The sequence below is a fragment of the Volvox carteri genome (genome assembly GCF_000143455.1).
Source record: "Volvox carteri f. nagariensis unplaced genomic scaffold VOLCAscaffold_23, whole genome shotgun sequence".
NCBI lineage: Eukaryota > Viridiplantae > Chlorophyta > Chlorophyceae > Chlamydomonadales > Volvocaceae > Volvox > Volvox carteri.
In genome coordinates, this window is record NW_003307566.1 from 1,411,272 (window position 1) to 1,424,206 (window position 12,935).

A 12,935-nucleotide genomic window follows, 5' to 3' on the forward strand; every position below is an offset into this window, starting at 1 on the left:
ACCCACGCCGCGCACCCACGCCGTCACCCTCACCTTCTACCTTTTTCCACGGCTACATTGACGTCCCCCCTGCCCCCAATCACCAAGTCGCCATGGTCGTCACGGGCTCCGCTTTCGCGCTCCCGCCTCGGCCCGCACCTCTCCCCTCGCCCTCGCCCTCGCCCGGGGGCTCATGCGCGCCGCTGCAGGGTGCCAGCCGACCCAGCCGCGGGTACCCCCCGCTGGCGGTATTCGCCAAGGAGCTGGGACGCCACCGACCCACGGGTCCGCAGCCGACGTGCGGCGGTGGCCCACTCAGCCCTCGGTTGCTCAACGGCGTCTCGTCCGGGATGCGACGCCACGGTGGCGACGGATCGAGGGCCGTTGCCGCTGCTGGCGCCGTCGCCATGCCGTCATCGTTGTTGTTGCTGTTGTTGTTTTCATCCACCTCAGGGGACGGCATCCCCAGCACCCGTTGTGCACCATGGCCGCCATGGCCGCCGCCGTCGCCGTCGTACAGTGACACCGCCGCCTCCGGCAGCCATACCGTTACGACCGGTAGAGCCCGGTCATGGCTGTCGTACTTCCATGCCGCCGCTCTCATCACCGCGTCGTCTGGGAATGACCCGTGGGGCTCTTTGGGTGGCTCTCTTCTCTCGTCCTGGACGAGCAGGCTCCTAGGGGCGGTGACGCCGTACGGCACCAGCGCTCCAGAATTGTCAAGAGTACATAACTCATCATTATCCTTATTCTTATTATTGATATTACTTGTAACAGCTATGGCAGCTCCTCCACCAGTCAATCCGTTATCACCGGGGTTGGGAAAATCAACAGCCGCCGCCGCTGCAGCCCAAGTCGAGGCCATGGGGTACAGCTTCAAATGCCACGTCATTCTGTTGCCGCCACCTCCACCGCCATCTAGAGAGTCGCGGCCTGATAGCCGATGCGGCGGTCCTGCACCCCGAAGAAGCTGCGGCCCGTCCGGCCCCCGCGGCGGCGTCGGCAACGTTGACGTCGAGGATGGCGGCGGCGCCGCCGCCGCGTCAACATGAACCCCACCACACGCGGCTGCCGCCGTCGCCGCCGCTGTAATACCGTAGGCCGCGTCCCGGCGGTCGCCGTCATCACCGCCGGAATACGCCGCCGCCGCTGCCGCCGCCGACACCGCCACGGCTGACCCCCTCGTTCTTTTCCCTCCAAAGCGGGCCGGCGGGGACGCGCCGGTCTCGCCATCGTCCACCGGTTCGAAATCCTGATATGTCTGATCGACAAGGCGACAAGGCCGCTGCGGACTCACTATGCAGTCTTCCACGTCCGGCGGCCGTACAGCGCCAGCACAACGAGGCGCAACGCGGGAACCGGCCGCCATGTCCATCAGCGCTTCAACCGCCGCCAGCTCGCAGCTCTCGGAAGCTAGCGGTGCCAAGACTGACGCTACCGCCGCCTCCGCCGCCTCCGCCGCCGCCGTCGCGGCCCTAAATCCCGCCAGGGCCACCGCCGACAACTCCGTAACATCCTGAGTAAAGGCTTTATTCCGCCAGCGCCGCGTCGGCCCACACGCAGGCCCCCCTGGACGACTCCACCCTGCCGCCCTGCTGGACGTCCCCGGAACACGACTTCGCAACGATGGCGATGGCGATGGCGATGGCGACTGTAGCTGTAGCCGGTCTTGCAGCTGCCGCCGCGGCCGTTTCGATTGGCGCTGCCGTTCATGCAGGTACGGCACAGAAAACCCCTGACTAGCGTCGTCCTGCCCAGCGGCAGGGTACGCCGCTGCCGTGCAAAGATAAGGCTCGTCGTACACGTCCGTAGTACATCGGTACTGCCTAGTAGCTGGTTTGCTTCCTCCGCTTCTGCAGCCGCGGCCCGATAGCGGAGCGGCATCGCCGCCGTACAGCGGCGGTGATGATGACGACGACGGCGGCGCCGTCGCGTTGTTGCTATCCCCGGGTGATCCCCCCCGCCCCGCCTGCCGGGCGGGCCCCCAGGGCTCCGTTCCCAAAACACAATCCATGTCGGCAGGCTGTCGCATCAGTACCTGCATTGGCAGACGCGGCTGTACCCCATGTATCGCCGGCACGGGTTTCAACCCATGGGTCACTGCCACAAGCGGCTGTGACCCATGGGTCGCAATCGCCGCGCTGAGACGTCCGGAAGGCCGCGGCGCCCAGGATGGCGTGGATGGGCGGCGTGTGAGTACAATATCTGGATGACTCGATACATTGGGGCCCACACTGCTTTGGTGCTGGTATGCGGCGGTGGTTCGTAGTGACGGAGGTCGTGTTGGCGCTGATGGCATGATCTGCAAGGCCCCGGAGTGCCAGGGGGCGTCAGGATCATCGTTGTCGTCCGTGCCGCTGACGCCATCATAATCGTCTCCGTCGTTTTCGTCATCGACTTCGTCGTTTTCGTCGTCGTCGTCGTCGTCGTCGTGGCCACAGCTGTTGTCATCGTCGTCGTCATCTACCCCGCGGTCGCCAACACCAGCACAGCCCCAAGGCAGCTCTGAAACCATGAAACCGCGGCTGCTGCCCCCGCCGCCGCCGCCGCCGCCGCCGCTTCCGCTCCCGCCGCCGCTGCCCTCCCCGCCGTTGACTGCAGCAGCCGCCTCAGCAGCCGCCTCTACAGCCACCGCGTCCGAAGGATGAAGAGATGTCCGATACTGTCGCTGCTGCTCCTGCTGCCGCTGCTGCTGCTGGTAATCATGCTGCTGCGGGTAAAGGTTTTGGCCGCAACCTGACGGCGACGAATGCAGCGTTTGCACCGCTCCGTTGGCTCCGTACGACAATGACGAAGAATGGAGGCCCCCCTCACTGTCATCATCATCCTTGAAAGGCGGCGGCGGGGCGCGAGCTGCCGCAGGCGACGGCCTGGCGAGGGCCGTCGGCAAGGCGTACAGTTTCAAAGATCGTTGTGGAGCCACGGCACCGCCGCCGCCGCCGCTCCTGCCTGCATCGCCACTTGCGCATCGCCACTGCGGCATACCATGCGGCGGCGGCTCCCAGTTGCCCAGCCAAGAAACCTCAAGGAATGGAACTTCAACATCTTGGGTTGATCCTCCCTCCTTGCACCTGCCGCCATCGCACTCGCCGCCGTCACACTCGCCGCGGCATGGTGGAGGTTCTGCATGCGTGCGGGGCACGTGCGGGTGATGCCTGTGCTGCCAGAGGGACTCTGAGGTGAGACACGGGGGTTGGAGCCTGTGGGAACGGTCCCAAGATAAACCGCCGCAACTGCTATGGATCATTTGCTGGCGCTGCTGGCGCTGTTTTTGTTGGCGCTGCTGTGGCGGCGGCGAGGGCAGCTGTCCTGAAGTTCCCGGAAGTGCATTGGCGAAAAGGAAGCGACGCTGCCATTGCTGGTTGGTGGTGGCGGTGGGGGGAGCGGCGATGTCGCCGTAGGTTGTGTGTAAGGTTGGCTCCTGGCCGGGGGGCAGATAGGGAAGGAGAACGGCGAACCGGGGGGAAGAAGAAGCGGGTGGTGGCTAAGTGCATATTTTGCGGATTGCGAATGTAGGATAGGACGGTCAAGCGGACAGGAAGGGATAGGGTGAAATGGAGTGAGAGTGGGGCGCCTCAGGCGTTTTGGCCGTGTGGGAAGGAAAAAATGTGAGGACATCGGAAGAGGGTAACCGGGTAACGGGGGGGATTGGGGGTGAAGTGGCAAACCGGGGAGGGGAGGTGAAGGATGCGCAATTGGAGGGGTTGAGATTGAGGGCACAGCGTCCGATGCACGTGCCGCGAAGGCGCGTGCCCGTGCAAAGTCTGGAGATAGCGGAGTCCGGTAGAGATATCAAAATAATGCTCGCCATTATCTCTAATAAAATTTGTAAGACTGACTTCCATAGGGTCACAAACATGACGAAGCAGCGAAACCACTTTACGGTACAAGGTGCAGGACCTTTCGGCCGAGTAGCTTGTAGGCCCTGAACCCTTGTGACTGTGATGGACTACAGGAATCAGGAGAAATTATATTCGCTTCGCTGAACAGATGCGAAACCTAACGGAAGGTCACGTGCACAGGCGGCGCTCCTCACCGCCATGCGCCTCAGGCCACTAAATTAACTCGTCGGATTGCTCCACCTCAGTCCTACACAGGTTTGCAGTTTTAAGTATATTTTCAATGGCCTGGATATCGGTAAGAGAGGTGGCAGGCGGTCGACACAAGGACTCCGTTTCATGCTTAAGGCGTTAGGTCTTAGGCAAGACATGGCGAGGAATAGCGGCAAAGTATTGCATTACATCGTGCCAAATTTTTGAAATATGGTAACGTCTATAAGGCCATTGAAGGTTACACCAGTTTCCCTGGCGTCCTGCCACTAACACAGAAGTGCGATGAATGCAAAGCTACGTCCAAGCCATACAGAAATGTTACAGATGATGAGTACTTTAATTTTAACGTGCATGCTTACAATTTTGGGATGCAGGAGTTCGGGCCGTTTCCTGACTCACCCCTGAAGTATGAAGAGCTTCCATAACTAGAATTAATCCCGCTCGTTGTACGGGGTCCACCTTTTCATCGAATTAGCAGCATTCTAATCTCGTCAGGTTCGTCGACCTATCTAGTTGACGCGGCGTCGGCGCGCCAAAGCCAAAGCGATATAATAAAAAGTTAACGTAACGTCAAACCCAGTTGCGAGTATGTATCCATTATCAAGGTAATAAGAAAGCGTGGCAATCAAAGAGGCCAATGTTGCGGGCTGCGAATCTCAGGGCGTCGTACAACACAGTTTCCGTGAACCGCACTGCACATTCCCACCTGGCAGTTCCAGATCTCAATACCAACGTAAACACTTGCTGGTTACCCTCCTCCATCACCTTATGCACGCTTTATCCATGCGCCGTGGCTACCATCTGTCCAAAGATGTCGACCATCAAGGGCAGCCCTGGTATGCCCACCGCCCACGCCTCCACGGAGACAGTGGTGCCTGGACATAAAATCAGATCAGGAAACACGTCGTCGCCAGAACTGCGATCAAATCCGCCCACACGACTGAAAGGTATATAGAGTTACGGTACATGTTCTTACATGTACACGTACGGCTATCTGACTAGCGCGCCTGCTCGCTCTGCTGCGTCTGAATCCATTACACTGCCGCACATTCTCGCAGTAGCTTCCGGAAGGACGAATCACTGTTATGAATTGCACAGGCCCTTGAACACATGGTAATCCATTGCGGAAAGTAGTTACCGTGCACAGTAGCCGTTACCTGGCAACTAACTCGCTAACTGCCTCATGCTGACGAACGAAGAAAGCCGCTTGTGCTTCAGACATAGCCCTGACCAGTGAGATCTGCGTTGGGGCCCGTACCGCCCTGTAAGACAGCTGCGTGGTGCCGCCCCTTGCGCGCTGTATATTTACGTACAAGCACCAACATACATGTTGGGGATCGAGACCTGTCAGGGTCGAAAATCCTTCAGATGGTGGAAGGTATTGCGCCCCTAGTTGATGGACGGTGGTGACTTGGGATAAAGTTAACCTGCGAGCCGACCAGGAATGGAGTTGGGCCGCTGTCGACCCGGCAGATTCCGTTGGATGCTGGTGGTGGGTGCGGAACCTGAGCGATCCACTGAGAAGTTGACTAGGGTGACTGGATGAGGGTGCCCCGAAATACCGGGGAAGGCAGGGTTTCGCAGGGTAGCTGCCACGGGCGAAGATACACCCCCCTGTTTCACACATCATAAGGTAGAAGGGCGTGTAGCCCGTGGCTTCACATTTGCTGTTGTTGATGGCGAAAGCCGAAATACCGGGGAAGGCAGGGTTTTGCAGGGTAGCTGCCATGGGCGAAGATACACCCCCCTGTTTCACACATCATAAGGTAGAAGGGCGTGTAGCCCGTGGCTTCACATTTGCTGTTGTTGATGGCGAAAGCCGAAATACCGGGGAAGGCAGGGTTTCGCAGGGTAGCTGCCACTGGCGAAGATATACCCCCCTGTTTCACACATCATACATGTAGTCACAACACATAAATGTAGTAACAACACATACATGTAGTAAAAAAACACATACATGTGTTATGACAGCAGTGTGTTTCCTTTCGCTGCGTCGTGGTCATTTACCGGAGTGTTACTATTACTGTAATCGTAACGGTGTAGCCATTTACTGCTATTGCTACATCACACCGCCAGTCCGGGTGGTGTCCAATGACACCGGATTCGGTACACCAGCGAAGATGTAGCCATCCGATGTACGACCCGTACAGCGACGTACACGGAAAAGCAACAGGAATAACCACCTGAAGCCCTTTGATACTGATAATGGTAGTGGTATCAGAATATCGCAGCATATGCCAGAAGCCACATTGTGGAAGCACCGGCTTGGGAGGTCTTTAGCTATAGCTATCAACCTTGATAGTGCGAACGAATGAATGGATCGCGTTAAAGTTACAGTGGATGTAAACGGTTCGCCGCATTTGGGCCGTTGTATGGGCCGAAGCCGACCTGCTCAAAACTGATTAGATTGCCGACTGAAGATGGGCACGCCAGACCCTGCCTGATATGATGTCGCCTTTGTCGCATGCGTGCAGGCCCTACTACTGTGCAATCCTTGCAGCGATTGGTCCGTAACCCCAATGTCTCAGGCATACTCTGTTAGTGCTTTGACGGTTTTGTTCTCGTGTCAGTTTGCGATCGTCGTGCCTGGGCCCAACGCTGCATTACCGATCGTATGAAGCAAACCGTCTTGATGGCACGAAACGGCTCCATTATCTTGTCGAGCTGCTACCGGCAACATGCGCACGTTGGAAGCAAGGTCTATCGGGCTCGCGTTCGTTCGTACAGCGGAGGGAGGATAGCAGGGGCTTACGTCCTGCATTACGGCCCATGAGTGGTACGACTATTGCTGCCGATGGGCACGTTGAAGGAGGCTGCTTTCCGGCGCCACACCACCGGACAGTGCGGTTGGGCAAGCGGATTTCCTTCATGCTAATTCCTGATGGAAGCCTTTCTCCTTCCGCATACTAAGGCGCGACTAGACACCTTCCCATTGCGGTGGTCGATATCCTTCTTCTCATCTTTTCGGATCTGCTTCCGTTCCCTTTTTAGGAACGTATTGCTATGTGCAGCTCCTACGGAATCACGTCTTTCCATGGAAGAGTTCATAGCCCTCTGCGATACATTCGTCCGATCTGTTTGGCCTAGTGTCTGCGCTTACCTAGTATTGACCTATAGGCAGGTCCTAATGCTTGTGTTAGTTTCAACGGTTCGAAATGGTCTCCCCACAATGCTCGAGGCACACTTGGAAAAGGAAGAGACGTACATTGCATGTATGGCTTGGGTCCGGCAAATTGATGGAAAGTCCGGATTGCTATTATATAGGAAATAAAATGTTTGAAATGATTCCTTAAGAATGTTTTCCAAACCTTTCTTGTAAGACTGGAGGGTTGTGAAATCCGTACATCTGGAAGGCCTCTAGGGGCTTCGCTAGTGGCTTAATGTTTAGGATTTATGATCTAAGATATAACGCTGCAAGAACTATGTCATGCGGGTATGGACTGGCGCTGAGAAGATCTACGTGCTGTTAAGCTGCTGCGAAATAGCCATAAGCTACGGGCAGAAAGGATGTGTTCATTGCTATATGAGCTATGCATTACGGATTTAATAATGTCAGCCGCTCTTTGGAAGCGTAAGCTGCATAGGAGCGTCAATCCCACCGAGTCGCATGGTGGGCGCATTCGGGCGCACGGTGGGCGGTCAGGAATGCCGGCAGGTTGTAACCGCTGTTGAGCTAACACAACAAAAATGAAAACAGCATGCAATAACCTGTACAAACGTGATATAAAAATCTTTTCAGTCATTACTCGGATGCACTCTATTTTGCCACAGTAAGCGTTTGTGGAGCGCAAAATGTCGGTACCTGCTGAAGCTCATGAACTTCTGCTTTATTTTACATCGGCTTTACATTATCTTTTCCTAAAGGCTTCGTCCATATGACGGTCGAGGCACGCATGCCCTGGCCTGCTGTTCACCGCCGTCCAATCATCAAGTTATTGGAAAGCTTGGAAAAGGCTGCGTGCACCGAGATATGGTTTGCCATGGCGGTCATACACTTTTGATCACACGCGCACGCACAGAAATGAAAGCTCACATCAAAACAAATAATGAAGTGATGGTTTCCATTGGGTATTGGCAATTTGGGTCGACGGACGCGTTATTGATTGCAGGTACCGGCAACCAAAATGAGGCTGACGACACCCGCGCATCAGGGGCACCTTTCCACAGTTTAACTGCCCATCAGCAGCCACGTTTTTAGCCGTGCTGCACATACTTGTTGCCCAGTGGCAGAGCTCATGAAGCTTTCCTTTGCTCTACCTGAAGCGTTTCCGCGTCAAGGGCGATAGGATCTCCCTGCTGATGCGCATCATGCGCATCATGCTATTAGCTGCCTAGCTGCAACTAGATGTGGCACGTTGCGTGGTTCGTTGCGCGGTGTGGCCAGAATTCTTCGCATTGGCTAGTATGGAGATCCCCTGGCTCGGATCAAACGGTAAGCCAGCACTAGCCAGATAGAACACCAATCCAGAGGGCCAGCAAAATGGTACGAATACTGGGAGAACCCCCGAAAAGGTATGGCGAGGGAGGCCCAGACTCGCCATAAGACACGGCAGAATAAAGGTGGAGGGGTGTCCACAGAACGGTAGGCAGGGCCTACTACTATGCACGCCTTGCATGCGGGTTGTACAGGAAGGATCGCCAGGTCTTTGGGTTAGGCACATACCGCCTTAAAGTCTTCCTCGTGCGCTGCGCGTTCATGTACCACCAACTCCTCATTATCGCGGAATCATAAGCTCTTGTATACTTATTTCGGGACATATATTTGGCCCCTGCTTTCTCTGTTACATTGGTGTGGATTGTTCTGGACCTTTTGCTTACATACGGTACCCTCCCATTCCATGAATCAAGGCCATCTTAGCGGCCATTACTTTAATTTTGTGCGTTAGTACGTAATGATTTGTAGCTCGCAGTGCTTATGGTCGGTTCATGAAGTCAATCCTGTACGTGTCTTTTTGTCCATTTAGTTTGCAGCACAAAGCATGAGCCTACACCCATGGGAAAATTAATTTGAACATAATCTTATCCCCAAGAGCCTTTGGACATTTATATGCTCGCGACGCATCTTACTATAGCTGCTGGCTCGGCCGCCCGTTCATCGCGCCAAACACTTCGCAAATTTAGATTAACCCTATTTATTTAGATTAACCCTATATATTTGAAGCACAGCCTGAATACAGTTCATCACGCTTAAGTGTTTGATCTAACTATTGGATGCGCTCTACAAGCGTGAGAGAAGATACGGCGAATGCCGGCACAACCTATAAGTAACAAGGTACAAGTTACAAGGTTCGCCGCACAAATGACTGGGCCGTCGGTGAAAGCTTTCAGGGGCCCGGGAACCTGTTCGCTGTCATCACGCTGTGCGTCAAACCGTGGGGCCGCCTTTATCCCAGCAGGTCGAGTGTGGCAATCCTGTTGCCTACTTATCCCGCGCCTACCTGCTGCAATGAAACCAAAGTTCTAGGTGTGCCATGCGCGTAAAGAAGTAAATACGCGGTGGGACGCAACCAGTGCGGCCATGCTGCTGCTGTTGTTGTTGTTGTTGGTGTGTTACACTGTGGGAAAGGACGAGCACCTGCTGCCGTTGCTGTTGCTGCTGCTGCTGCTGCTGCTCAGCAGGCTGCAGCAGCTGCTGCTAATTCAAACGACGTACCTCTGCAGTGTTGCACTATTCCCAGCGCACCCCCTTAGGTCGGCACGAGGAAGCATGTTGGCGGCTTAAAGAGCGAACCCGGGAAATACCTCACCTACCCGGGTGGAGAGTTTTAATGAAAGCGTCTGCTGATCTGCTGCTGCTGCTGCTGCCACTGCCGCTGAACAGCGTTCTGTGAGTTTCACAGCGCGTTGTGATATCTGTGTGTGTGTAACATGGTTGGGGGTGCGTGACCCCATACCTGTAAAACTACCCATACGAGCCGAAGGCCCAAGGGCAATATCCATACGCCTAAAAGCCACGGAGAACAGAAAACACCGCACATCAGGCCAGACTGGCGTCCAAAGGGGATAACCGAGTTTCGGTGGGCTTACATACGGGGGTGGGGTGGGCCCACATACGTTCCAACATCCTCGCCAGACGTACTGGTTCCCATGTCATGGCCTCCAATATGCTCTGTTGATGATTGAATCCCTCTTCAGCACGAATATCATTATAGGCTGGGCATTCCAATAACACGTGTTTTTCATCCTCGATTCGGCTATTAGTACCACAACAGCGGCAAAACCGTTTCCCCCTGGGGACATGGTACTTGCCCCTTCGCGCTCTGTTTACCTCCAAAGCCCAGCAACATAAACGAAACTGCATTTATCCTACGATGTGCTAAACGAGGAATGATAACCTTAGCATGTGTTGGCCACATGACGGCTGCGGCTCCCGAAAAGGGCAGCCCCATCCAGTGCTTATACTTCACCATTTGCACTCCCGGTTGCTTCCCCTCTGGTGGGTACTCCTCTGGCAAGCAAGACAGTCAGACGCTCATGTGATATGCAGCGGCGGTGGTGACTGCAGGCGCGAAGGCGCGACAACGGGAGCCTCCCTCATTCCCACCGCGTTCGCAGCCATAGGGCAGCCATAGGGCCAGTTGGGAGGGGTGGAAACCCAAAGCGACAAAGGAACCCGCCTTTTGCCGGGGCTAATAAAGGAATGAAGGTTCGAGCGAACGTTTGAATCGGGAAGTGTCGAACGGCGGACTTTGTCAAATTGGGCGCCGCCATTCATCCGATCCTGCAGTCCTTAGTTCCTTCGCTGCCAATTAAATTCAAACACTTGTTTTCAAATCGATTCCTCCACTTGTCCAAACAAGGGCCAAATACTTTTTGCACATCGTAAACCGTGCCAAGAAAGGCCCTCATGAGGATGTATGTCGTACATTACGGCATGCATTTTTAACGTCATTAATGTGTACTTGCTAACGCGGCGAGAGTAGGCGAGCGAGGTGCCGGCTCCAAGTTGTCCTTCTGCCCTCTTAGCAGCTCCCTAACGTAGCTCCGTCTCACAGGAGTGTGCAAGCTTTACATTTTGATAGCCGTAAGCCGAAGAACCACCAGTAGGCCGAGTCGCCTACTACTTCATCCGGGAGTCGCAGATGTCGAAGAATGAATATGCACGCAAGTACACGCTGATTGTTCGTTGTGCATACGTGCGTACGGATGCACAACGCCTTCCGTGCCTTATCAACTTCAGCGAAATGCAACTAAGCACCCAGCAACCATCCAGCAACCACCCAGCAACCACCCGGCAACCACCCGGCAATCACCCAGCAACCATCCAGCAGTTAGTCTCCGGTCGGTCAGTGTGTATGCCGGTTTGCTGGCTTCATCGCGCACATTCCATCATCCCGATTAATGAATTACGCAGCGCGGTGGTCATCACCGTGGCGCCCCCTGCTGCGCACCTCGGCGGCCGTCCTGCGCATCAGTACTCGTTAGACAGCAGCAGCGAAGCGCTCGTGCAACCTGCAAGCGGTGTTCCTGAACACCAGCGCCAAATATTCACCGCAGTATAGAATCCCCCCTCGCTCGCGCACACACACATACAGACATTCACACATACAGACGTTCACACAGACACACATACACACATATGCACACATATACACATACACACAGACACACACAGACACACACATACACACATATACACACAGACACACACATACACACATACACACACATACACACAGACACACATACACACACATACACACATACACACACATACACACATACACACATATACACATACACACATACACACACATACACACACATACACACACATACACACACATACACACATATACACATACACACATACACACACATACACACACATACACACACATTTACACATTTACACATACACACATACACACATACACACATACACACATACACACATTTACACATTTACACATTTACACATACACACATACACACATACACACATATACACACATACACACATATACACACATATACACACATATACACACATACACACACATTTACACATTTACACATACACACATTTACACATACACACATACACACATACACACATATACACACATACACACATATACACATATACACACATATACACACATACACACATATACACACATATACACGCATATACACACATACACACATACACATACCGGTGTGTCCTCAAATGTCAGTTGTGCAGTGCATACGTCGGACATAGGTACAGAATTGATATCTTGGAGAGTTATGGTTATAAGAAGAAAAGTGCCTGCTAGCTAGCGCTGTTGCTTTCCAGGCGGCCAAGCCATGCACTCAAGCACAGCCAAGGCCCGAGCTGCCGCATAACGTTCAGCGGTCAGTCTGTCGCCATTGCAATCATCTATACAGTCTTGTTAAAGCCATCGGGAGTGCACCTTCCTGTGGAACGGTCCCCATGAAGGCCGCCCCGAGCTCTCAAACCCCACAGGCCCCATATCGAGCGTCAATGTTTCCCCCTCCATCCATGACCCCATGCACCTTTTGCCCTAGTGCCAGAACCACTCTGGGCCCTCTTCCATATCCTTAAGCAAACCTTGGGTTCCCGAGAACCTTTTCCTTCCTAGAAAGCGAGTTATGTAGAATGCACAGATCAAGCAAGCAACGGAGGTATGCCAAAAATCTTCACGTTAAGTTAATTGCGGGTGTGTGTGTTCGTTAATGCACAGCTAAAACTTAAGTGTGGGGCAGCGAAAACACAGCACAGCGCATCACAGCGCACATACATACAGCGCATACAAAACGAAATGTGATGCCGCGTACATTAGGGGGGCCGGTTGGGCGTGGCGCGGCGCAGCACGGTTTGGAATGGAAAGTAAAGGAAAGCAAAGGAAAGGAAAGGCGCGAAACTGTGCAGTGCACAGCTGAAACAAGAAAGGCGAT

The 12,935-nt window shown here is 54.3% G+C and overlaps 1 protein-coding gene across 1 annotated transcript; it reads right to left on the reverse strand.

Annotated features, from left to right (window-relative positions):
• Window positions 1–79: 79 nt before the first annotated feature.
• On the reverse strand, window positions 80–4,601 carry VOLCADRAFT_105100 (uncharacterized protein; the record flags this gene model as incomplete). The annotated part of the gene is made up of 4 exons (XM_002951410.1): window positions 4,431–4,601; window positions 2,794–3,400; window positions 2,018–2,281; window positions 80–1,752 (listed from the first exon to the last, which is right to left on the reverse strand). Exons 1-4 carry the CDS (start codon window positions 4,452–4,454, stop codon window positions 80–82), a joined length of 2,568 nt encoding a protein of 855 aa, XP_002951456.1. The 5' UTR covers window positions 4,455–4,601.
• Between the last annotated feature and the right edge of the window lie 8,334 nt (window positions 4,602–12,935).